Source organism: Lethenteron reissneri, chromosome 26 (assembly GCF_015708825.2).
Source record: "Lethenteron reissneri isolate LAM-NWPU_2019-01 chromosome 26, ASM1570882v1, whole genome shotgun sequence".
In the NCBI taxonomy this organism is placed as follows: Eukaryota; Metazoa; Chordata; class Hyperoartia; order Petromyzontiformes; family Petromyzontidae; genus Lethenteron; species Lethenteron reissneri.
The window spans coordinates 11,958,623-11,985,511 of NC_083804.1; the positions used below are offsets into that span (position 1 = coordinate 11,958,623).

Consider the following 26,889-nt stretch of genomic DNA (forward strand, 5'->3'; position numbering starts at 1 on the left):
GAGATGATGACTTTTTGTGCATGTGCCAAAGAAGCATGGTGTATTTTGATAAGCCTGTACTGTACTTTCTAAAATTATAATTAACTTACAAATGACACCCTATACACATTAGGATGATTTAGATATGTTGACTGAAGCTGTCTATTTTGTGGAATTGCCCAAAGTCAAACTATACCCAACAAAGTCTAATGATAATAATCATGTCCCTTAGTTATCATGCAGTCTGCATTAGGGATACTGTATAATGGAAACCACTAATTGTACATGTCAAAAGTAACTTTTACTATGGCCAAATATAAATATATAAGGTGGCATCGTTTGAAATCCCGTAACAAAGTTAAATACTTCAATTAATATCCCCAAGAGGAATGTCTCTTGTTAGGGTTAAAACATATAAGTTCACACTACATTGAGGGCCATCCTTTTGGTGGGGAGACGTAGGACAGCGGTTAGCGTACTGCGACAATCATCTGAACCGGTCCAGGGGCCTCCCCTAGGTCGACTCAGCCTCGAATGAGTAATTCTGGTGCAGGGTGTAAACATGACAACTGGGAAGACAAAGCCGACGGGGTGTGGCTCACGGCACACACCACTTGCCCATGTGCCACACCAGCTTTAATGGGTGCTCGCTAACAGCACTTGCCCAACAAGCTATGTATACAATGTGTGGGTCTTTGTGTGTCCTCAATGGCTGCAGAACATGTGAATCGAGAGCGATGGGCCCTTCTTACAACCCTAGAACCTGGAAGAGGTCATGTCACACTTTCCTGCAGAATTTCCACTTTTTAAGCATTGCCAGATGTTCTGGGTTGGAGGTGGGGAAAATAACTGTTCTAAGTGTGGCTACCGTCATGGGAACAGAGAATTGTCACGATTTTCTCAGTGTCACCGACAGGTGAATTCTGTCCCATCACTCAAGAAACACACATTTATTAGCTTGAACTGTGCATATACCATTCGAAAAACTATAAATGCGGTATTGTTTTCATTTATATTGCATTAAATAATACAATTAGAAGCTGCACGCTACTGCTTTGTAAAAAGTTCCGTATTTTATTTCAACAGAGTATGTTATGTTTGCATTTGTTTATCGAAAGTAGTTCATTTTGTTTGAATTAGGTACAGCACCACTTCTGTGTGCTTATTAGAACAAAATACGATGTATTGCTTTGGATTTGTTAAGATCGTGCGTGCGCTGTGTTCTAACAGCAGCTGTTCCACATCAATCTGCCTTAATGTCTTTCTTGTTTTCTTTTTGTTATTTTTTCTTCCTTTTTGTCAAGCCCTGCTCCGTTCCAGGCTCCATCTTCACTCATTAGCCTTTATCTTTCCGTGTAGAGTAATCCGATCACTCTTTGCATCATCCCAAACAGCCTCCCGCTTCCCCGTCCTGCCTAATCCTACCCAGGGCTGTCGTTAGGGTCTGGCAAAGTCATTAGTTGGGCAGCAAAGCATGTGGTAGTGTTACTGATGATCAGCCCCCACCTCCCCCCTCTGCCCGTTCACCACGAACCCCTGCCTCTCCAGACGTACATGCAGCAGGGAGCCTAATAACAACGATGAATAGGAGACGGAGTGAGCAAAAAAACGAACATATGTTAACCTGTGCCATATAATGTCCACAGGACCTGTTTTATACAACGGCAGATGCAGTGCAAGCACACTCAACTCTGCTGGCCATATGGCGCCTTGAAAGCTGATAACGTGTCTGTCTCACAAAGGAAATGGTTTTTTTTTTCCAGAATATATTTTACGTTCAAGTTTACGATCACCTCGATTGTCATCATTAGCTCTCATTCACCCGTGCAGCACATTCTAGACCGTCATCAATGGTACAGTTAGCTATAACCCAGTAAACGTGCAACCTTGCAGATGTGCTCGGGAACCGTTGTTGGACCAACGTTGTCCTGACAGCGGTCCAACGTTTTGTGTTAACTGGGAATTGAGCACAGGTGGCAAGTGTGGAAATAATTTATGTAAACTGCGGTGGCGAAATGGCACGACGAATTTCCCGAGGTGATCACACACCAAGGCACATCCCTATGCAACACATTAAAAGCACACAAACCTCATCGTTACACCACCGAAGACGATTCTGGGTGCACAGTGGGTGGCGTAGAATAATCAAGCAGTTACAACAAACAAACAAAACGATGACCAAGAGATTCCTGTGTGCTTCATCTCGAACACGTGCGGGTAACGGTGATCGCTGGATCGGAACGACTGAATGAAGAGCGTGATGCCATGCACCCTTACGGACCCAGTAATAAACATCACGATGTATTGCGTAGAGAATTGGCGATGCAATTTTAGCCGGTGGTTCTGAACGGAATAAACATAATCCCGTAAATTATGATATCTGGTCGATGCACACACGTGAATGCTGCCACGGTGGTGTGAGCACACTGGACGTAATAAAAGGTAATAAAAGCCACAGTGCTATTCTACGAAGTGCATGCGTTCATGCAACTTAATTTGTTGGCGCAGTCGTTTTTATTGCACTTATTTGGTGCAATAAAATAATATTAAGTCCAACATTTACAAAAAAATCAACCTTTACTGCAATAGTGTATGTCCCCATACACAAACAGATTTGTACCAAAAAAAATAGCATATTCCCTCCACACCCCCCCCCCCAATTTGATCTGCATTGTGCCATCGGCATCACACCACACAACATTTCTCACAAAACAGTGCAAGCACCCGAACAGCCTGCAGAAGTGATTATCCCAGAACTACTCCTGAAATTCCTTCAAGTGACCTCTGATCCACACAGTAGGGGGGCAGCACTTTCCCAATCGCCCTGCCATAGAGGGCAATGTTTGTTGTCGCGTGACAGTCAAATCGATATTTTCATTTCTCCCACAATTTTGTTATACCAACGTGACCAGCTGTGCAGATGAATATTTTTGGGTTTTTTTTACGTGTTGTTCCTTTTCTAATTCCTGAGGTTTCTTACGTACACTTGGCCTGCCATACCTGCTTGTCACACGTGGTTGCCTGCACAGTCATTCTCAACATCGCCGCACTTGCCCTTGCCCGCATACAAGAAGGCGGCCAAGGCCGCTCCATTGCAGAGCACCCCCCTCCCGAGACCCTCTTAAGTGACTTTGTCTCTGCTTGTCTCCTGGCTGCAGCAGTGGAACTTTCCACTTGCCTTCGCATGCACAAACACTGCCTGTGGATTACCGGTGGCCCGTGCCAAATGCCACAGCAATGTGTGTTGCAGCACAGGCAATCCTAAGCAGCGGCATCCATACAAATCCCGCAGAGTAGAAGCGTCTTTAAAAAGAAAAAGTTGACCGCTTTGTTAATTGTAAAACGTCATGGTATTGTTTTCCCATATACATTATGAGTATAGGACGTCACATTAGTGTCATATTACACTGCCGAGCAGTATTAAAAGGATAATAAAATTTTAATATAAATGAATGTATGTACTGTAAGCAGGTGCTTTAAGTATACAATAACAATAATATAATTGAGTAATCATCCCCGTAATGTAAATGTGCATACGTATTTGTGGCATGATGCCACTGGCTTACAGAAGTGCGCTTTCAACACTGCAGAATGATTACCCTTATGCATATGTCATTAAGCATTGTGGTAACATATGAAAGCATTCACAATTTCTGTGAAAGTCTGTCATGATGCTGTGGTAACAACCATTATCCGAAACAATGTCATGCAAATCAATGCTATTCTTACATAAGTATGCATCACCAATTGGAACCTATATTTCAATCATGCTGCAAATGGAAAAAAAACTCACGTAAATCAATAACAGCGCCTTAAAACGACTGTAATAGAAGTTAATACATTTCTGGCAGTGGTCCATCTTCTTATCACATGTATGTTATATGCTGGGAAGAAAAACAATTGCCCAAAAGGATACCCATCATATTTATTTCCCTTTTGAGGCCACGGGCGTTATTGACGAATGTTTTGAATGTATTTAAAATAATTGTTACGTTTTACTACAGCACGTTGATGTCGTTTAGAAAACGAATGTAATCGTAACCACCACTATCTTTAGAGCTCTTTGGTAATGTCACCACATCATCATAATCCTCAGGTCACGATGCACCCCACTGCCGGCTGTCTCTCGCCGTCCTGGACAAGGCTCATTCACATGTCGGAATTTCATCGCTTCACCTCGGATGGTGGACTCACGACTACGGAAGACAACGTGAACCGAATATTTGGATGAGTGACATTCATACATCACCGTGTTTGCACCTTCCTCAAGTACCGTCAGCCATTGACGAAACGTCTATTTTGCAAACAGAAAATATGTTGAGAAATGCCCCTTCTTCGTTACAGATTGAGGAACGTCCGTGGCACGGAGCCCATATATAGCCACAAAACAAGTCTGTCCTTCACCCGAGCTAGATACAGACTTGCATACAGTTACACCCAAGCCACACATTCCCCTAGAACATATTAGTTAACATATTTTAATTAGCACTGCCTTATCCGTGATAATCTATCTAAAAATTTGTCTGTAAAAAGAAATCTACACAACCTAACAAACGTGTCCACATTTCGTTTATCCAACTCACCACAGCTCTATAAACAGAACATCATTGTACACATGTACGAGACATAACTTTTATTGTTTCATCCTTTATACATTTAAAAAGCGCAGCTGTACACACAGTAATTAGGTTAACCAAAAAAAGCAGCATTTTCAAGTCACTTGTCCTGGAATGAATGGTAGTGGTGACAATAATCAGCCTTAAATGCATTGCATCTATTGTGCCTGTATAATGCCTTGCTATAAGGCATAGCTGCATTTGACCGTTAACACACATCAGCGATTTAAAGGCAGGGGGCTGGTGGGGGCTGTAGTTGCACTGGCATGTCTTTCCCTCTCTCGGAAACACGGCCACGCAATGCAACTCAAATGACCCGGATTTGTCAAAGGACGTCGGTAAATGTACACACACACACACTTGAGGAAGCCACGGTCTGGTTGCCTACTAACAGCACAATGTGTGTGTACACAGACGTCGGCATCTCCTCAGCGGCACACAGCTACAGTGACGGCCACACACGCACGCGCTGCGACCGCGTTTGTGACCCAGTGACTGGCCCAATCCTCCGTTTCATACGAGGGGTCAAGACGAAAAACGCTGAGCATGGCTATCCACATACTGAAACTCAGCTCCAACAATCAAGGCAATAGAAATCAAAGTTAAATATTTCATAAACTCTTGGTCAAATATATATTTTGTATGTCACAAAAAATAAAATTTGTTGCATAATAAATTACACGATACAACATTTGAAATTTGCCCGGACTTGCTTTTTTTTACCTCCAGTGTCACGTGGTAGCCCTACTGCAATGCAGTACGTTGAGACGAACGGCAACCAAGGATTCGACGATTTTTAAACATGTTCAGGATAGTTTTTTTGTTGCTTACATTTGAATAGGTTATAATCTGTGTGTTTTATCTAGAGGAGAATTTCTTCACACACACACACAACTACTATATGACCACTGTTGAATGCTAGGTTAATACCATGTCACGCAACTCTTGTTTTTATGAACGGTCACGTAAAAATAACACTTCAGTCTGGGCCAAATAAAAAAAATGAACATAAATCGACACTTTTTTCCATACATAACACATTATTTAATACTTGAAGACATTAATTACTATCTACTTGAAAATGCCATTCATCAAAAGTGCTCTTAATTACTCAAAATAGCATATTGAGAGTCTAAGCCTAAAACTGTGGTCCTGCACGTAGGAAGGTAGTTCAGAAGCAGGGCATTCCACACATGCATCACGCTCCAAATGATAATCACTTGTAATGTCCTTATAGTCTCAGTTGGCAGCAAAGGTAGCAGAAAATGGAAAATAAATTACACATTCTTGAAACAACAAAAAACGTTTCCGGTAGACAAGTATGCAGGTGGCAGGAGAAGAAAAGAAAACTCCGAAAATCCGAACCAGTTTTTGTCGCTAAAAAAATCAGTCTTTTTTCAACGCTCCGAGGGCTCGTCTGCAGGCGTAAATCCACTTGATGACACGGGCGTTGCGCTCAATGATCGACACGGAGGTGGTGGGCAAGTTGGCGGAGCCGTCGTCCTCCTCGTCGTCCTCGTTGGGGTCTTTCTCGCTCCGTCGAGACATCTCCTCCGCGTCGGGCTCCTCCAGCTCCACCATGCTCACGCTGCGAAAGTGGAACGAGCCGCGGTGGCTCCCGTCCGGGCTGGCCCAGGACATTCGCTCCTCCGTGAATGCCTCGATATCCTCAGCCTCAAGCCCGCAGAAGTTGAAGAAGCGCTCGTTGTCGGAGGCCGAGCGGGTGTAGCGGGCCGTGAGGTCCGACTTGGAGCGGTAAATCGCTCGGCTCTTCGTGCCGGGAGGGAGTCGCGCCGCCGGGGATGTTACGCGCCTTGGCGAGCGCTCCAGCTTGCGGATGACGCTGCCCAGCTCGTCCACCAAATCAGGACGAGGGTAACACGGGGACGGCTCGTCTTGGAGATGCCCACCGCTGGAACTGTTGGGGCTCTTGGGTCGGTTGTCGTCATCTTCTGAACTTGCGTGGATCGTCACCGGGCTCAAGGTCCTTTTGGGAGCCTCAGAAGTCGGGCTCAACGGAGGCGAAGTGGATGGCGAGGAGCTGCTGCGCTGGTCCTCGTCGTTGTTGCCGCCGGAGTTGCCCGCCTGGATCTCGGCGCTGCTGTTGCTTGGGCTGAGTCTCTCCTTCATGTGCGCAGCCTGCAGCAAGCGTCGCAGAAAGCTCGTGGCGGCACCACCGCCACCGTTTCTGTTCCCGTTTTTGCCGCGGCCACCGCTGCCACCACCGCCACTGCCACCACCACCACCGTCAACCGTTTCGCTCGAGTCCTTGACGATGGTCAATTCTTCGTTGTTGCGGCGGCGGTAAATGAGCAGCGAGTCGGGTCTCGGCTGCTGGCGCTTGGAGCCGCTCCGGTGGAGCGTGGCGGTGGACCGCGGCGAGTTCTCCCAGTCATTGCGAGCATTGTTCAAGCTGACCAGCCCGTTGCATCCTGCTTGCGAGGTGGTGGTGGTGTTGTTGTTGTCACAGTTCAGCGCGCAGCTGTTGGCAGACAGGACCGGTTTGGCATCGGATGTGGGACTCAGTGGCGCTTCGTTGCAGCTCTTCACGTACTTGTACTTGTCGGCTGCGAGTCGCTCCCGAGCGCTGAGACCGCCGCAGTTGGAGAACTCATTCTGCTGGCGGAAATACTCGGGTCCCTTGTTGAGAATGCGCACGGGCAGAAGTGACGGCACCGTCAACTGGTTCTCAGGCTGTTCCAGCTGAAACACTTCTGTGTGCATTTCTTTCATTGAAAGACGGTTGCCGCTTTCAAATTGTATCCTTTTCGAGAGTTGCAGTGTGTGGAATCTTCAGCGAGAACACTTTTTGATCTTTGGTGGGGGGGAGGGGTTCAACTTTAAAAACTGTGGCACTTTCTAAACAACAACAAAAAGTCCACAACTTTTCCAAGTTTGATTTCTTCTCAACGCAGAGCAGGTAAATATGTGTTGTTGATCTTGAATCTACAAACAATATCTGTTAGTAGTTTCATAATAAATACCTTCGTGTGCATTCGAATATGAAGAAGTTTAAAACTAACTTTCTTTTAGCACATGTTGCATTCCTCCAGCGCAGCAGACAGGTCCAAACTCCAGATTGTCAGCTGGGGCAGTTAAAAACAACTTCTCTCTCCGCTCAGAAGAAACCAGACGCTGGCTCCTTTACTGTCACACGACGACGACGACGAACTCGGGTGTCTGGTGTCAGCAACGGCACGGCACTTGCTGGGCGAGGGACTCACTCCGCTTCTCTCCAAACTCTGTAGGGAGGACAAAACAGAGAGAGAGAGAGAGTGCGCAGGCTAAATAAGCCGAGCAGGTTTGTGACATCAGAGTACCCCCACACACCACACACCACCCACCCCTCCCTCTACTGCAGGGAGGGACCTGGAAAAGATGCTTTGCCTGGGGCACAGATAAGCACTTACCCCCCCCCCCCCATCCCCTTTGCCTGGGAGCCCAACCTAATCATCCACCCCCATCAACGGGTGTTTTTTTTGTTTTACAATGGCAAGGACTGCGCGCTCATTAAACCCAAGAGGGGCAGGGGCTAATATGTCTTATCTTAACTTATTCACCTCATTACGCACAAATAATCCACGTTGCGGGACGAGAAGGAACGCGCGATCACGTGAGTTCTAACGCGCAGGGCTTGTGGCGTGGCTGGCATAAGTCAGCGGCGTTTGATTTCGTTTAAGCGTCAACGTGAGAACGAGTGGAAATGAAAGCGCCGATGAATGAACGGTGGGAAAGTATGCGGCACTTAAAGTTGCAGGCGGCACTTAAAGTTGCAGGCGACAAACGCGCACCTCTGGGTGTTGGAAGATGCGGCCGCCTTTGATGTTCCTAGCAGCTCATTAATTCACGCATTCCTCAAAGTTTCACTTTCAAAGTGTTCGTAAGCGTCTATTGCAGAGGATTAAACGCCCATGCGCTTCTCTCCGATAATGGTACGAACATCGCGTGGAATGCTAGTTAATCAAATAAATACTGGCCAAAACACACTAATGCTGCATTTCCACACTATTATAACTATTCGCAACATTACACTGCTGTCATTGATTTCGCGCTGCTGTGAAAGTTAACCGCAAATGCTTGCGCAACCGCTTGGCGTCGGTTTTGAATCTTCCCCAACGTAAACTGAATTAGCGCAATAAGCTGCGGTCCCATTTGTTTCGCATTGTTGTAACACAAAGGCCCCCAGTGATCAATGCCTTGTGCTGCGAGAAACAAAAGCCCCTCCCTCTCTCTCCACCCCGACTTGACTGCAGCAGTACTTAATATATAATACTGAATATACGTCCACTGAAAATAAGGAGTAGCACACTTTTGGGACCTATTTTCATCGGAGCAGAGAAAGACACAGAAATGTTAACAAATGTAAATAAAAAATATCGTTTCAGCAAATCGACTACAGTGCTTCTTTTCTATGACCCGTGGGAAGGGACGCAAAAAATGTAAAGACGTCAAATCGATTACAGTTTGCCCCATTCTCATTCTTTTCACGGTGGCATTCGATTTGAATGCTTGAACTTTCAGGGAGGGGGATGGAACTAACAAGCGTGCCCCCTCCATGTGTGCCTTGGAGGAGTTAATGCGGTCATTACATGACAATAGGGAAGCGTGCAGGCTGCTTTCTCTATCGTGGCACTCAACTATATGCCCATATTCCCTCGTGTAATTTAACAATGTCATGTAAAGTGGGACGAGACCGTTTGAAATTGTCAGAGAGCTGTGCCAACGCTCATGCACGTAGTCTGTTTATATATTGGGTAAAACATTTTCCTATATTCTAGCTCCAAAGCATTCTACCGAAAATAGTGTACATTGTGCTTAAAGTTTTAGTTTATGTAGGGAAATGTTTCAAGCCAAGAGCGTTCTTAATTATTCATGCCACGTTAATGTGTTGATAATGCGTGTGCTTGTGCTGAGTATTCTACGACAAACCAAGCTTCTATATATTGAAGTATAAAATATTTTACCGTGCATTTCGCAGCACTTGCTAGGCTCGTTTGTTTGTTTTGACGGCTTTGTACAGTCTACATTAATCTTAGCCCGTCTGTGTTATGCCGGAGCCTCATTCTGAATGCCGTACCAAGAGAGGGAATCGTAAAACTGACAGGCAGCAAAACCAATTGGCAGACCCTCTGCCCAGAACAAATTTTTCTTTCCGGCGAGATGGGATCTCACCACATGTCCCTCAAGCCTCTGAACTAACCGCACCGGGACAACGAACACCATGATAGGGATCACATGGGGATAGTGTAGGATTGCGGTTCGCTCAGTGCGGGTACCCTCCCATCAACCTCTCCAGATTCTTCTCTGCAATTTAAAGTTTCAAACAATGCACAATAGATTTTGATCTAAAGCTTTCGTGACTGCAGGGATTCATATTCGTGGTTCTTTCGGTAAAGTCACGTAGAAGGGAAATAATAAAATAATAAAGAAATAAAACAATTATTATTTCCCTTCTACGTGACTTTACCGAAAGAACCAAGAATATAATGCACAATAACATGTACAATACCCATTTTTTGCCTTTGCGCATTAAGTAAATACTAACAGCAGTTCCTGAAGTTTACCAATGTCACTTCACATTCTTCTGCAGGTGTGTACAGGAGCGAAGGTTGGTATGTACGTTGAAATTTGTTCACACCATACGTAGCCAACCCCGCTAATCGGAGGTGCGGGGGAAGGACAACAAACTTAACGCAAAAAGCAGCTCTATAGAAATGAGTTTTCAATCTAGATTAAAAACTTCCCGGCCCCGGTGGCTTCCTAATATCGGAAGACCGTTCCAGACGGTCGCGGAAGCGCACCTGAAAAGTGCGCGATGCAGTGTAGGTGCGCAATCCTCACTGGCAGTGGGGTAGCTATCGAGTGCGCAGGTGTTGCGACTGAGCTGGCATCCACAGGCTGCAGCGGTCCAGGTGTATGGCTATGAAGGGAAGTGAATAAGGAGAGGTTGCCTCATTTTATTCCTTGCACCAGGGCCCATGCTCACCACGCTACCCTTGCTGCACACTGTGTGACCGTGCAAGGCTACGTGGCTACGGTGGCCTGGATCTCATTCGGTTTTTTTTACTACACAAAAATAAGTACTGGGGGTAGGGATGGCAGGGGAAGTGGTGGGGGCAGAGAAGCTGCCTCCAGCCAAAGATCTCCCCCCCCCCCCCCCCACTTCTCTTAGCTGCAGATTGATAAGGTCGGCCCACACAGTGGAGTACACACTTAGGAGGAATTCGCAGCGGCAGTCAGAGTGACAGATTGCAGGCCGTGGTCTGCACCAGAATAGGAAAGTGCGTGCAGCCTTTACGAAATGCTTGCTTGGCTCAGGAGTGATGTGGACTTGTTGGTTAAATTTAGACCAAAAAAAAACCCCGATGGCACTGTGCGGGTTTTTGCGGTTGTGCCGGAGAAGCTGTCGTTGGTTTCGGATTTTTCCGCGTTTCGTTCGGCCCAATGTCCGACGTTTCGGCTCCAGTTGCCGGGAGATTTTTCTGAAGAAGCTTCCCCATGGACAAGCTGCCAGCACGTGAAGCAAAACATCTGACATCATGCCGTACAAGACGCGTGCAACTCTATAACACATCGGAGATCTAACCCTACGGCGGTCCGTCCATGCACTCAAATGAAAGAAATACATTGTGTGGTATTTTTTTACGTGCGACAAGCAAGCCAGAAAAATATATATCTACTACTCCGCTCTCTTATTACGCCGTGTTCATTCAAAACAAATATATTTCAAACGTACATTTTCATAGCACTCTGTACATATATATATGCTGTCGTGAAATAAAAAAAAAACGCGTGTCGACGTCTACATCGTTTCACCGGAATCTGCTTGACATCGGTGTCTTAGCGCAATTTACTTTATTTGTTCGTTGGCTCTGGGTTTTTGTTTAGACTTGTCCCCGGGTCTGGGGTCACTGGCCACTCAGGAGACAAGCGTCATACAAGGGTGGCCAGGATTAACCCCCAGTGCTGAAAGCTTTAGGTCGCGATGACCTTTGCGAGCTCTTCAAAGTCTACTATTGTGCGCAACTTCAGCCATTGACCAAAGCTGACTTCTACTCAACTTCAAAGTAAATAGTACGTGGATCGTTAAACTTACATAATTGTTGCAATTTGTTACGGGTACACTTACAATTGTGTGTCAACATAAAGCGTGTTTGTTTTGTGTTCTCCAAGGAATCCATATATGTATTGTTTCCTAACAGTGCGGCGATGTTCTCCTCCCCCATATATTCTTGGCAATTTTAATTTGCGATTAAGTACCCCCAGAGCGTAATACAAGCCCCCTCCCCCTCCCCTGCGGCGGTCTAGAGATCCCCATGTGGGCACATGTTTTCGTGGCAGATATTCTGCCTTACACAGCTTTGTATTCGAAATGCTCTCGCAGTTTACAAAAATTCCTCCAGCTAATATTACGTAGTAGTAGTAAAAATAACAAGCTAATAATACGTAGTAGTAGAAATAATAATGAGGGACAAAATAAGTCAAGACTGTGCTCTGTAACGTGCTCGTTGTTTTTAAATGTCACGGAGTTATTTCCTATTTTCCGTTAATCTCTCCCACAAGGACACTGCTCTTACCACCTCATATCGGGTATATAAATCAAGCCAGACTTGAGTCAGGGATTTGCTTACCCGTCGACTTATATGAGAATGTTAAAGTATAAACAGAGCTTTATTATCCTCGATTGGCTAAAGCCACAGCTGCTGTACCAAAGAAAATATCTGTATATTCTCCTATACAGAATGTTGTATCTTCACAACATTCATCACCACAGCAGCGCACACTTGTGGGTGGAGTAAGTTGGCCAATAGTCAGCTTCTGCTCTCGATTCGTAAGTGGTGGCCCTCGTAAAAAGAAAACCAGCCAAAGCTTTGGGCTCCAAATAACTCAGGAGGCCCTGGATTCATTAAGCAATCGGCTTGTCCCAATCTCCAATTCAAATCCTAACAAACTTAACTAAACGAAATTAACATAATCGAATTAATCTGTCCTCATCTCTATCTCTTGCCTACATCTCTCTCATTTCATTACATTTGTATTATTTGCATCTCTCCTGTCATCTCATTACATCCCTATATTTTCTCTAAACCTCCTTCTGTCATCTCACTAGGAGTTTAGAAAATCAAAGGAGGGGGGCCTAACATAATTTCTATTTAGGGCCCCCAATGGGTCAGCACCACAACCACTGTTGCATGACCACAGAACAGAGAAACATAACCATTTAAATTCCTCATCTTCACGCATTCAGAACCACAGGGTGCAGACGGCGAGTGCAGTGAGCAGTCAGATACTGCTGTCACCAAAGCCAGACAGACACTGGAACAGGTGCTTCTGACACCGTTTGTTGTCTGTTCCTCTGTCTGCCCACAAATTGCTTTACCAGAATGAAGAGATAAACAGATCCTAGTCGCCCAATGGATGACGCACATGACTGCAGCATAATCTATAGAGCATGTTACATGGATTAAAAAAAGGTAATATATATTTTAAATGACCTTCAAAACTCCAACCCGCATCTCATTGTGGATGCTGATATTATAAGAAATGAGCGCAAGATCATGCCATGTCTGGATGCCTTGCAGCACGTGACCTTGAAGGTTGACATTAAGGAAATCCAGGTCCAAAATCTGGTGTCCACGTGAGCAAACAACATTTGACCTCGCAAAGGTCGAATTTTGCCTCTGAAATCAAGACCAGACCCATTTTTCAAGAAGCCCCCATCTTGTAACCGTAGCAACAAAGAGCCCCCCCCTATCTACCTCACAGGTTCCAAAAAACAGCCAAGCAACACAATCTACAGGACCACAGGACATTACATCATACAAATTAGATTAGCGATCGTTTCTTTTCATGAATAATCCCGATTTAAAAGATTAAGACATCCAAAGCTACCAAAATATATTAACACTCCAACTTAAGGAATATATTCATAAAGGTGTTATGTATTTCAATATTTTTACATGATTTTTGAACATACTAATTTACATGAACATTAAAAATCTTACACAACACCTAACCATTGCACTCAACACCATTCCCTACACACCAAATCACACTTACCACTATTCCCGACAAACGAATTCACCATCGCACTCACTACCTGACAAAGACAAAGGTCCCCCATATTGCCTTAACAGACTGTTTGGGAAAGTGCTGTTAGCGAGCACCTATGAAGCCCGGCACACACACCGCACCAGGCACTCATTTGTACGTATGTTGAATTTATTTTTCACACCGTACGAAGCCAACCATGCCAATTGAGGCTGAGTCGACCGAGGGGAGGCCCAGTACCAGTTCAGATAATCGTCACTGGTGTTGACCGTACGGTGGGAATCAAACTCTGGTCACCGGATTCGTGGCGCAGTGCGCCGACCACTGCACTACCACTCCTTTCCACCACCTCACCATCGTACTCACCACCATATGCTATGCACCAGCTCACCATCGCACTCACCACCATATGCTATGCACCAGCTCACCATCGAACTAATCACCATTTCTTGTGCATCTCACCATCACACTCGCCACAATTTCCTGCATACCACCTCAGAGTCACACTTACCATCACTCCCTACAAAAAACACGCTTGCACGTTGCACGGAGAAAAAATGTTAACATTACTGTACAAATTATATTTGTAGTATTTTGCATGCATATTACGTGCAATAGGTTAGAGCCAGTGGTTGGATCTTTGATTTATTCAGGAAACTAATTGGCCACTGCTCTAAAGGGATACATTCGACACACCTGGGGTGGATAGTAGAGATCATTACACAAGTTAAAAGATACTTACAAAAAAAGGCTAATTTATAGCACGCAATTTTAAATGCACAACTCTCTACATTCATGTTTTTCATCTTCTTTTCAGCACACCGTCGCCGGACGATTCACTTAGTAAAAACGTGTGCATTAAAACCCAACTGCAAAAAGTGTCCATGCCCAAACTGACATTGGGGTGTTGCTATATTTGCACTGTCAGCCTGAGCCAGTGGATGAAACTCCACATTACCATCGCAGGAGCAAAGTATTTATGTCGGACTACCACCGTTGAGTCTGCCCCAAAGCGGTACAGTAATTTCATCAACTGAGGAGGAATGATCCCCAACTAGAACCTAAACTAGCGACCTTAAAACTGTGAGTCAACCTTCTTTGTCAACGTGAACAGAAATATATACAGTAGATCTATTAATATTGATACTGTCGGTTATTTACTACAGTACAGTATTTTTTATTTATATAGGGGATAGAGCAGTGGTGTGTTTGCTAACGAACTGCATTATGAACCCAGAAATCCGAGTTCAATTCCTGGCCACGGCTATCACGAGTGACGAGCGGTATCACAACCGGTCCTGGGTTTCCTTTGACCAGCATGGAAAAGCAGGTCAAACAACTCCCATGACCGACGTAATATTGGGAGGCCTTCGCACAACACTGGATTGACCAAGGACTCTAAATGAGTATTGGTTTATATTTCTCTATCTATTTAAATGTATCAGTAGTCATCCTCAATACCCAACAGTGAGTGGTGGGTGCTACGGTGGCGAGATGTTAACTACCTCACCTGGTATACAGGAGGTCGTGGGTTTGATCCCGACCATGATGCTTGTATATTTGAAGTTTGCATGTTCACCCCGTGGTCGCGTGGATTTTTCTCCGGGTCCTCCGTTTTTTTCCCCCTCCACATTTAGAAACATCCCTTTAGAGAATTTGGCTGCTATAAATTGCCACGCGATAAGCCACTTCATTGGGCTATAATTTGTGGCCAGATCGCTTTCTGAAAGCGAGCTACATAGCTCAGTGTGACTTACCTGGTAAAATAAAAGTAGTATAGTGAGAAATAATTCCTCATGCTCCTCATCCCATAGCTGTGAGGAACGTAATCCCTCGACAACTGGGTAAGCCCAAGTGGTACATTCACAGCCATTACCTATGTCCACCTTTGATTGCACAAAAGAGGGAAGCCAGTCTTCTATTACCTGAGCTACTGACCCCTAATAAACAAAATAATGGCCTCCACTCCCAATGCTCATTCTCAGTGGCACTGTGTGGGAAAGAGAAGGTGTGGAGTACTGGGTCATGGTCAGTCGGTTTTTATGCTCGATAAAACTGTTCTCAACTTCCTTGATGAGACTAATTGTTCAAATCTCCCGCATCATTTAAGGGGCACTGCTCCACGTGGCGCCATGCAACAGTCGTTCATTTAACAACCAGTGTTTATCTCAGGCTGCGACCAGATCACCCAGACTACACCCGATCTCGTCAGGGTTGAGTTTTGACAGCACTTGGACGGACAACCACAGATGTGCAAAACGGGTGCGGGACTACGTTGCGGGCAGTGCCGGATGATCCTAGTAGCAGAAGTAGCGACATATGCTACGGGCCCGCACTTTCAAGGGCCCCGCACAAAATTCTTTCAAGCTATCAATTCCGGTTCAGTGATTCTGCACTTGCTCTATTACTATAGTACTATACCGCCTTCAACTTTTATGAACGACTGGGTGTTTAAGGTTAGCGATTTGTCGTATTATCCGGCTGTATGGCAAATGAAAAAATGCAATTACTTTACTAGGCAAGTAAAAAGTACGTCTTCTTGGTTCTTTCGGTAAAGTCACGTAGAAGAGAAATAATACTTTTTTATAATAATTTTTTTATGTTTAAATGTTATTATTTTATTATTTCCCTTCTACGTGACTGTACCGAAAGAACCAAGAAGATGAATCCCTGCAGTCACGAAAGCTTTAAATCGAAATTTAAAAAGTTCGTGTTTGAATATTTGTGTTTTATTATTTAGGGCCCCTTAATAACATATGCTACAGGCCCCGCACTAACTTAGTCCTGCACTGGTTGAGGGGCAGTGCCGAAGAAAATCATAGTTGTACTGTACTATGCTCCTTGCCTACCACGACTCGCGTTGACCAGCATGGAGAGGCATGAATGGATAAAGCGCCATGACTCACACTGTGTGGGTGGTAGGCTCTCATCCAGCAGCGGACTCATCACAGGGTTTCACGCGTCGACGTTTATCTCAAAGCTCGCAGCACCGAGTGTGAAATTGCAAGTCTCAATGTATTTGGGCCATGGAGAAAAACCACCTCTCCATGTGGTATTTTTAGGTTAATTTTTAGAAAGAGGAAGCCTTTTGCATTCTTGCAGCTGCAGATAGCCGTGCCTCCTGCCTCTTATTCAACCAAGAGATATCAAGCCCCGCTTTAAAAAAAAAACAAGCATCTTTGCCTCCAACAGCCAGCCATTGCTTGACGTTTCACATTTCCTCGTCATTTTATCCCTCCACACGAAAAACAAGTGAACCATGCGAACAAAAGTCCAGTCAAAGAGTGCTGATGCGTTGAATAATGCTTATCAGCAAAGCGATGAAAGCTGCACGTGTCCCTTCTTTGTATTCCATGCGTGTCACATCTGAAGGGCACTGGGGTGCAGTAAATAGAAGTTGACCTCACAAAGGAGGAATTCTTAACCTGCTGTGGGTTTGATTGGAATAGCGCGTGTGGCCCTTGCTCCATTAATCCTCAACCTCCATATCGTGATGGCTAGCACAATATTTATTCATAAAAAATATTGACCAATTGGCTTAATAGAAATACATGATTTATATACAGTACTCGGTAAATAAGCATGTACAGTTCTGTGTCAGTCTACTGCCGAATGAAAATTTCACCACACCGTTTTGCTCATGGGGGTTGTTTAACCATACCGCCCTGTGACCTCCTGTCAGCAAGCCTTCGACACTTCACGAGGCCTCAAAGTGCACCTGGCCTGGCACAGGCCCCATAGTGACGTCACCGTCACTTAGTGGCGAATGGTGGCTGTTTTTGTTGTTAACCATACTTCACCATGCTGAGCAGTGTGGGTCGGTGAAAGGGCTGAGCACTGGTTCAGATACCACCCGATTTTGATGTTGGCTGTGGCCCAGAATCGAACTCAGGTGGATGGAGTTCCGAGCGCAGTGCGCCAATCACTACTCTCCCTTATAGCGACATGCAGTACCTTTTATAAAATTGTTATTTATAAACCATTAATTCTTATCATAACCTAGCCTCATGCTTGTGTAGTGGAAAGCGGTATCTGTTACAGAATGAGTCACTCAACATAATTCATATTTAGTTGACAGAATTAGCTTACAGCTAATAAATAACGGTGGGAGAGTTGTGCAGTGGTTTATTTCTCCCCCATCAATAACAAAATGGCACATCAGTCACTGTCGGTCCATTTCTTTGGGGGCGGTTTGGGCCCATCTGTTCTTGGGAAATTACATTCAATTATGGGGGCGTGAACCTCTACTTATGCTCAACGTGTAACACCGGTAAACGGCTTCAGGTCTTCTCAGAAAGAGAAACAGATCAATTGTCCCCCAAGTCCTGCTGACAGAGTTGGGGTTTTTCACAAGCCAAACACAGATCAGAAACTACAAGCCAAACTGCAACAGGATAGGGCGCACACACACACTCTCTATAGCACTTTGGCCCGAGACGAAACTGTACTTTCAGCAAACAACATTGATGCAAGTCCGAAAGCTATAGGGCATTTGAAATGCACGTGCGCATAAGGGAACGCAGTCGAATGAGATGCATTCCCGCTTGTTTACTTCACATTGACTCGCTATTTGAGTGTAAAAGAGTGTTTAGACATAACCCATTAAGGCTTCCCACAAACAACACAATCAACATACATCAACGTTACGACTTCACTAAAAATGTTTTACTTTAGTGAGAGGTGGATGGGGGGGGGGAAGGAAAAATCGAGGAGTTGTATTTGTGAGGAAGTGAAAGCTGCTTTTTGTCTTTCCATGGTTCTGGTGACCCACGGCAAGATAGCGGCAGGAGGAAGAGGAGGGGGAGACGCGCGGCGCGATGAAATCCAAAAATAATTTGGAGACCACGGCTGGGCAAGGGCAACGAAGGAATGGCCGGGAATGAAAACGGTAAAAACCTTTGCCCAGCATTGGGAAATTACAGGCCGATGACAACAACAACAACAACGGCTTACCTTTCATTAATTTCGACATGAATATAACAGCAAATCATATTTGCCGAGTGTAATGAAGCTTTGCTGTATGCCCGATCATGGCACAACCAGAAAATGACAGCTGAACAAGGAATACACATTAACCCTGGGGCAGAGTACAGCAGCAGTATGCACCTTTGAGGCCTTCGATTATTTATACTGTGGCTCGTTTGTGTAAAGCTGACGCATGTTACACTTCGCCCTGTGATAATTACACTTCACCCTGGGCTACCTGGCTAAACTAGCCAATCGCGCCAGCTTTGTGTCCGTCACATGACCAACTGCAATGATGCCACCACTGAGCTGTTCTTGTGCCGTCTAAATTACACGGCACCTGAACACTTCCCCGGCTGTCCAAACTCTCTTTGACCACCAGACAATGCCAAGGTGAAAAACAGAAATTGGTATACATTAACTTTCGGTAAACGCTCCGGTGATTAAAATCTCAATGTAGGTCTCCCACATCTACTGCGAAGCGATGTCGTCAACTCTAAACAGGTGGGGAAAGCTTCTGTTTTATTTCAAGTGAGCAAGTGACAATTTGCAATGCAACGACTACTTTTGTATTGCCACAGCGCACAAATTAACAAGGGTTGGGTATGACGTTAGGCCTCATCCGATGGTTTTATTTAACAAAAACAATTTTAACAGGCCAATGTATACCACCTCAACTATTGCTCAACAACTATAACACGTGGTATTATTGAAGGAAGGTGAAGAGTGGGGAGTGTATCGGATAATATAAGGGGAGTGGGGGGAGGGCTTGAGCAGTGGACCTGTCCATAAGCAGGGAACTTGCTAAAGATCAAAGATATGCTTTATTTAAACATAGGTAAGAGGCTGCTCGGACCAAAAGTCCCTTTTTCAATGGAGACCTGGCTCACAAAGCCACACAGGTTTTATAAGGCTCATCACCATTGCGCAAGACTCAAAACGCGTGAACTTAACAATCGTTTTGAAGCCCCAGCCTGCACAGGGATTGCTCTCATGGCAAGGATCACGCATAGAAGACTTCATGTCCAAACCCCTTACTTGCCCTGCTCGCAAAGTGGGGGCAGTGGCCCGATTCGCGCCGAAGTTTACACCAAAACACAGCATGGGGATGTGAATTGGGTTCCATTTCGGCTTACAATGGAGTGTTCTCTGGTGTACAGAGCCATTCTTTCGCACCGTACATAGCCAACCGTGCTCATCGGAGGGCATGGGGGAGGGGGGTGTTACTGTGGGTAGCAATTCGCGTAATGCATTATGAACCAAGGGACTTGGATTCGATTCCCCGTCACGTGTCACATCAGTTGCAAGTGATTTAGGAACCGTTCCTGGGTATCCCCCTGTGCCAGCCTTCACCTTCCCGCACTGATCAAAATGGTGAAGTATGGTCAATCGACCCTCGCAAACAACATGACATGGGGAGGCCATCATCCAGCAGTGGATTGACAAATTAAATACCGGTAATCTTGAAGTATACAGTAATTGTTTTTGTGTAATATAAGTTGATGCAAATGTGGAGTTTTTCATTATTGTCACGAAACAACCATAGGCAAATGTTAATGGTTGCCAAAACACAAATGCCCGAAACAACAACTCTTCTGTTTTAAAGTTATGTGAACTATAGCAACGCTATAGTTTTATGGTAAACACACACACCATACTAACTTGAGATTAGCAAGGGACCTGCGCCTGGCATTATGTGCCAGTGTTCAGAGGCACGTGTTTTTGTGCAGAGCATGGTGGCACACGCCTGTTATCCAGCCCTCTGAAAGGCAAGGGTTTGTGGATCGTACACACAATTGTAAAATTCACAAACCCGCTGGGCTGCAAGGTGGCCAGTAGATGGCATTATGGCAAGTGGATTGAATCCATCTGTTCAAAGTCGTGATTGTTTTCCTCCGGATACCCCAGTGGGTTTTCAAATGCCAATCACTCATTGATGGCATTGGCCAAACATGCCAATGCAGGAGTCTGCTGGAAATTAGTCATGAGACTCAGTAAGGATTTTCTTGGATATAATTTGTTTAATTTAATAACACCAACTGGCACACATATTAAATCACCAGCATTATGTACCTTGCAGTACAATTTTTTGCAACATTGCCCCTAATTCAGCATTTCCAAACTCATTGGTTGCAGACCCCCAGGGATTGTAAAAACCTGTCAGGGGGATTAGCAGTCTTTGCCATGGATACCGTGCAGGATACATTTTTGAATTTGCACAAGGGGAACGTCAGCACCACGTTTTGGTAACAAAATACACAACTTACAATTAGGTTTTTTCGGTAAAGTCACGTAGGTAAAAATAAAGAATACAAATAAATAATAAACTTATAGAAATAATAATATAAATAAAATAAAATAATAAATCACGACGTTTCGGGCGCAACACAAGCATCAGGTGGGACAACCACAGCAAGAAACAAACTGCTGAAGTGGGCGGACACTTGTGTGACGGACGCTTGTGTTGCGCCCGAAACGTCGTGATTTGTTATTTTATTTTATTTCTATTATTATTTCTATCTTTTTATTATTTATTTTTACCTACGTGACTTTACCGAAAAAACCTAAGAGTATGAATCCTTGCAGTCACGAAAGCTTCAAATCTAGAAAGAAAAAAAATACACAACATTAAATACCTCGTCGACTAGAGCCGTGGACGTTGCGACCTCTATATTGTCTCCACGATGACCTTAGTGTTTTGGGGGTTGGAGGTGAGGGGCACAGGGACCATTGGTCTTGACCGGGAGCTGTCGTACCTAAAAGGTTGAGAACCACTGTTATAATCGTTAATGCTGTACTCTGTTTGAAAAATACATTGTCTTCAGTTCAGGCAGGGCTGTTGTACGAGCATGTGCACAGGTTCAGTGCCAAGGGCTCAGCAATGAGAAGGTAAACCCCACGTCTCTCTTTTGATTCCTTTGCGGTACATTCTTTTGTTGATTGTGAAAGTGTTTAAAGGTCGCAGCTTTTGAATGCAACACCATTCATGCTCTAAAACCAATAATAATACAGTACCATAGCACCACACACTGTGCATGCATGTCTGGGTTATTGAATAAAATAATAAGCGTCGCATTGTCAAGCAATGTACTTCGGCTGAGCAACTCCAGCCGACTCTTTATGCTTCTGTAACAATCCGTAGTGTGCCCATTTTCTATAACCTTTCTCATTTTAGAAAAAAAATGTTAAGCCCTTTGTCAATCCACCCCTGGATGATGGCCTCCTCACATCGCATCAGTCGCGGAAGTTGATTGACCACACGGTACTTTTAAAACCTTGCTCATGAGTGCGAGGTTGGCAAAGGAGGATCCAGTGGAGGGGTGGGAGGAGAGAGGTCAGATATCACTCGCCACTAATGATAGCTCATAATCAAGGTTTTTGGGTTAGATCGCGTAAGTATAAATGTGTCGTGACCCTCCACCACCCGACACAACTATTAAGGTTTGCCATGTAAACAACGCGCCAATTAGTTACTACTTCAGCCCACCGGTGTGTTGGAGAGTAAATCCACAACATTTACAATTTGAGTACGACGTTTCGCTGGTAATTACATCCAGCATCATCGGCGATTTGCCAAAATAGTGAAGCAATTCACTTGCTTCCGGTCTTAAATAGAGCAAGATGACATCACTGAACCCATCAGCCGGGTATCGAACTCAGCCCCCCCCCCCTCTCAGCTTAATCGAACAAGTGCAAAAAAAGTTTGAGACACCATTCAACGACCCCACCTATTTTCACTTACAAAACCTAAAAAAATGTCAATGACACGGACGCAGTTCTCCAATGGCAACAGAACCAGTGGTGGAAACTACACATTCCCACTCTATCAACAGTACAATCACTGTTCACGATCCACAAAGGGGTATGAATTTTATGGACCCAGGAACAAATGGGCTAAGTTAATGTTAGGCTGGGATTTGAGCTCAGGTCCATAAGATTTTGAATTGAGCACTCTAACCACAGCTCCATCCAGCCGCACAGTCAATTACTGGCTGTCAGAAATGTCTTTGCATATATATGCAAAAATGCTAAATTTGTATTCGAGTTAAATTCGTACAGAAATATCACTGCAGGTGGCATTTACAACGGATCTGTGGTCATCCAGAACAGACCATACAACATATAAAGACGCAATGCCCGATCCACACATATGAAGGAGACATCACAACGATACACTCGGCTGCTCCTGACGCGGTTATCTGGCTTGACCACCTTAACGTGAAATTGTAGTTTTTTTGCTCTGCATCTACATCACCCGTAAGAAAGAAAAAGATGGAGCACGATATGCATGTTCATAAAAACCTCACGATTTTCGTGTCTGCGTCTCAATGCGAAATCAGTAACGCATTCATTCCCTAGTGTGTTTAATGCAGCAGGTATTTGTTCAAAGCAGGTGATGATGTCAAGAATCAGGGAAGTTTCCATTAGGCAAGCTCTCCTTGTGCTTACATGTGCTTCACACACAAAGCAGTGTTATGCAATGCACATTGACCTTTGTTGAGTCAGACCTTCGTGAATATTACAGCAGTTGTTGCGGTAACAAGTTGGTATTCGTGCATTGTCAAAAAAAGATAGAACAATTAAATAGACCTCGTTAATTATTTAAGCAAAGTGCATGCACAGAACATGATAGCAAGAGCACACATTATTGGATATTCATCATCAGTAGCCATGATCCATCAACTGCTAGGTGAAGGGCTGCGCAAGTTTCTTTACCGATGATTCACGGTCTCATGAATGATGGCGAAGGCCCAACTCGCTCCTGCACACAAGCCACTCATCACTCCATCGGCATGGTGAACAGACTCCCGAGCGTGAATTACACTGGTCAACATACTTTTCCTGGCATAAGGTATTCCAACGGCTTTAAGGTAATTTTGGGGTGCTGATTCCAAATCTGGCATCAGTTTTTGTCTATCACATCAGGTTCTTGAGATATCAAATATTGCATTTTCAATAAAAACTGCAGAAGAAAATATTAAATAAATGTGGATATCTACATTAAATGATATTATAAACACACTATCCTAAAAATACAGCACAATATTTTAACACTAAAGCAGTCACTGACTCGTGACAACTTGCAATCATAAGTGACAGAGTTAATTTCAGGTGAAGTCAATGAAAATAGCATTAAAATGAGATATGATAGAGCAAATCTGAGATCAGATTTGGAATCAGCACCCTGAAATTAGTCTAAAACAGCTGCAAAAGTCCAGGCCAGAATTATTTTTTTTTTGACCAGTATTACAGTACGAGTCATATCATTGTTGCAATATTTGCTTTCAACTACTGAACTTGGATTATTTCTGCATTACTATGTTCTTTTATAAAATTATTTTATTTATTTATTTTACCAGGCAAGGCCCACTGAGCTCCATAGCTCTTTTTCAGAAGTGACCTGGCCACAAATTATAGCTCAAGGAGGTGGCTTATCATGTGGACATCTACAGCAGCCAAATACTCGAAACGCATGTTTCTAAATCATAAATGGAAGATTATTACACTTGCTATGAACACATTATCACTACATTTCGAGGATCACAAATCAAATTCTTGATATTTTTGCAAATGCAATGTTAAGTAAAACATTGCACATTCGAATAATTGCACTCGATACACAGTGTGTCCATTATTAATGACTTACAATTCGACAGCAGTTCAAACTATGGAGTGTAAACGTTAATAACAATACCGCTTATATTTTAACTTTCACCCAAAACAACTCGAGTGATCTTCATCAGCACATAAAGAGAAGCGTCCAAACGATCACAACCGAGAAACCGGGGTGGGGGGGGGGGCTCTCAAATAATCACAATGTGACCCGTGTCATCAATACCACGACAGACAAGCCAAGGTGTAGAGGGATGAGACTCACACGTTGAAGTATTTATAAGCGAGTGTCCGTACTTGCATGGACATCGCGCAAACTGCTTTTTGATCGTAACCATTTTACAATGTACGATACCTTTACAGAGGTTATGTATTTCCTATTAAAGAAAACATACTGCGAATTTCTGGAAACATCATTCCACCAGTCTTGTCTTCTAGCTACGACACAATTATTGTGTTTAACAGTACCGCAGTTTTTACTAACCCATCTCACACTTGTGTCCAATTATAATGATTTAATAATGGATATCTGTATGGACCCTCTCTACAGTATTTCATATAATACAATAGAACACGTACAAATTGCGTGGAGACATCATTCACAGCCTGTAGCTGGGCCACAGTTATTTTTTCTCATTAACAGCAGTAAAAAAACACATGAGAGGCGTGAAACCAACGCAGGCATGTTATCACGCTGGCACATTCGTCAACGGGTCATGTCTAGAAACCGTTAATTTTGGTTAAAAAGTGAAATGCGCCAAAAACGGTCCTCTCCCCCGCGAAAGCCACGTAGGAATCGTTATAAAAACAAGCCTGGTTTGAAACAAAGTGCGAACAATTTACCAGCCATGTTGTGGTTGGTGTGAGTGTGTGCATAGTGAAATAGTTGTAACCATCTTCTTGGTTCTTTCGGTAAAGTCACGTAGAAGGGAAGTAATAAAATAATAAAAATAAAACATAATAAAATAATTCTCACGACGTTTCGGCCACAGGGGAGACAGACCTGGTCTTCACCTGAGGACGGCTGCTTGCGTTGTGGCCGAAACGTCGTGAGAATTATTTTATTATGTTTTATTTTTATTATTTTATTACTTCCCTTCCACGTGACTTTACCGAAAGAACCAAGAAGATGAATCCCTGCATTCACGAAAGCTTTAAATCGAAAAAAGTTGTAACCATTCTCATTTTTCAGTTATTTGCATGGAGGATAAACCCCACTGATCCACTTTTATGTAAGTTTGTAAATACCCATGGATGCACGTGACAAATGACCAAATCTTTGGTCAGTGGTCATTCTGCAACCCAAATCACCTGAAATCTCATCGGATCTCAGAAGCTAAGCAGGGCTGAGCCTGTTTAGTACTTGGATGGGTGACCACCTGAGCTCGCCAGGTGCTCTATGCATAGGTATTTCAGGGGGTGCCAGGAAATGACAGTGCTTGTCACCCTCCTCGTATGCCACGTGGAGGGTTTTCTCCAGGTTCTCCGGTTTCCTCCCAACAACTCGTTAATATGATAATTGTTTTTTTACCCTTTTATCTGGCAACAAAACCGACACCTTTTTTACAAGGAGTCATGTTTGCATTGACCACAATACCTGCGGTCGGAATGCAAACAAAAAACACAACTCTGATAATGTATGCACTGTCCTTGAAATTCATTTTTCCACACCCGAGACAGCTTTTCTTAGAGCCTAGTCTCACATGGTATTGGACCAGATGACGCCAAAAGGCGCACAACTCAAAGACAGCGCACCATCAGAGTATGAGAGCTCAATGGAGGATCTTCCTGAACAAAAAAGTCTTGAGACTCAGTCAAGCATTCATGATTAAATGATTGGAATTATTATCATTGTATGTACACGTATTTCAGCACAGTTCCTTATTTAGCCATCACACATTTTTTTTAAACCAACTGCAGCCAGCTTCTGTGCTGAGTAAAGTGCATTGCTGTTAGCGTTCACGGCCATTGATGTATGGTGAGTGCAGGGTGGAGCACAGGAATGAGGTTTAGGGTTGGTCAGTATATGTTAATAAAATAGAAATAACAAAAACATGTTTTACTCTCCCTTTCACTGGACTAAAAAGTTTAATCCTTGCTAAAGTGCAAAAAATGTATTGCCATTCAACAATCTGTGGCAAGAGATGGCATTTATGTATGGTTGCAAATCCCGTAAAAATGCTTCTGCAAACACAGTAGAACCCTCTGGCAGTGTGGGCTTGAGGAGAATAAAGGAGGAGGCTGCTCAGACATGCCGGATCGCCCATGCCAAGCACGACTCCCTCTCAGAAGATAACTTTCTGCCAAAGGAGTGGCCGTGTGGTATGTTGCTATGTTAGCGGTATTAAATTATATAATTCTGAATGTGGAAGCAGAAATATTTCTACTCTAATGAAACCTATAATGAATTGTTTTGTGACAATGGTAGCAGTAAGCTGAAATTATTTAGTTCTAGCATGAGTTGATGACATTAAAAATAAAGTGTTTTAGATTATACTATACCCGGACCATCCTTGAAATCGAGATTTATGTATGTATGCGAGAACGTGCACAACACCTGGTTATAGCAGGTGATCCATTTGTTGATATCCCACTAAATTCATAGGAAGAAATTACAGATAAGCTACATTTTATTTTAAAGCCTCTATTCATCATCCATCAATCT

General features: G+C 44.0%; 1 protein-coding gene across 3 annotated transcripts in view; it reads right to left on the bottom strand.

The window, feature by feature from the left end:
- Nucleotides 1-4,597: 4,597 nt before the first annotated feature.
- LOC133347688 (protein FAM110B-like) overlaps nucleotides 4,598-26,889 on the bottom strand; it is a 41,426-nt gene continuing 19,134 nt past the window's right edge. For all 3 annotated transcript variants that reach the window (XM_061560184.1, XM_061560182.1, XM_061560183.1), the window contains one exon: nucleotides 4,598-7,837. In XM_061560184.1, coding sequence (XP_061416168.1) covers nucleotides 5,982-7,328 — 1,347 coding nt within the window. In that variant the 5' untranslated portion in view covers nucleotides 7,329-7,837 and the 3' untranslated portion in view covers nucleotides 4,598-5,981. The remainder of the gene's footprint in view (nucleotides 7,838-26,889) is intronic.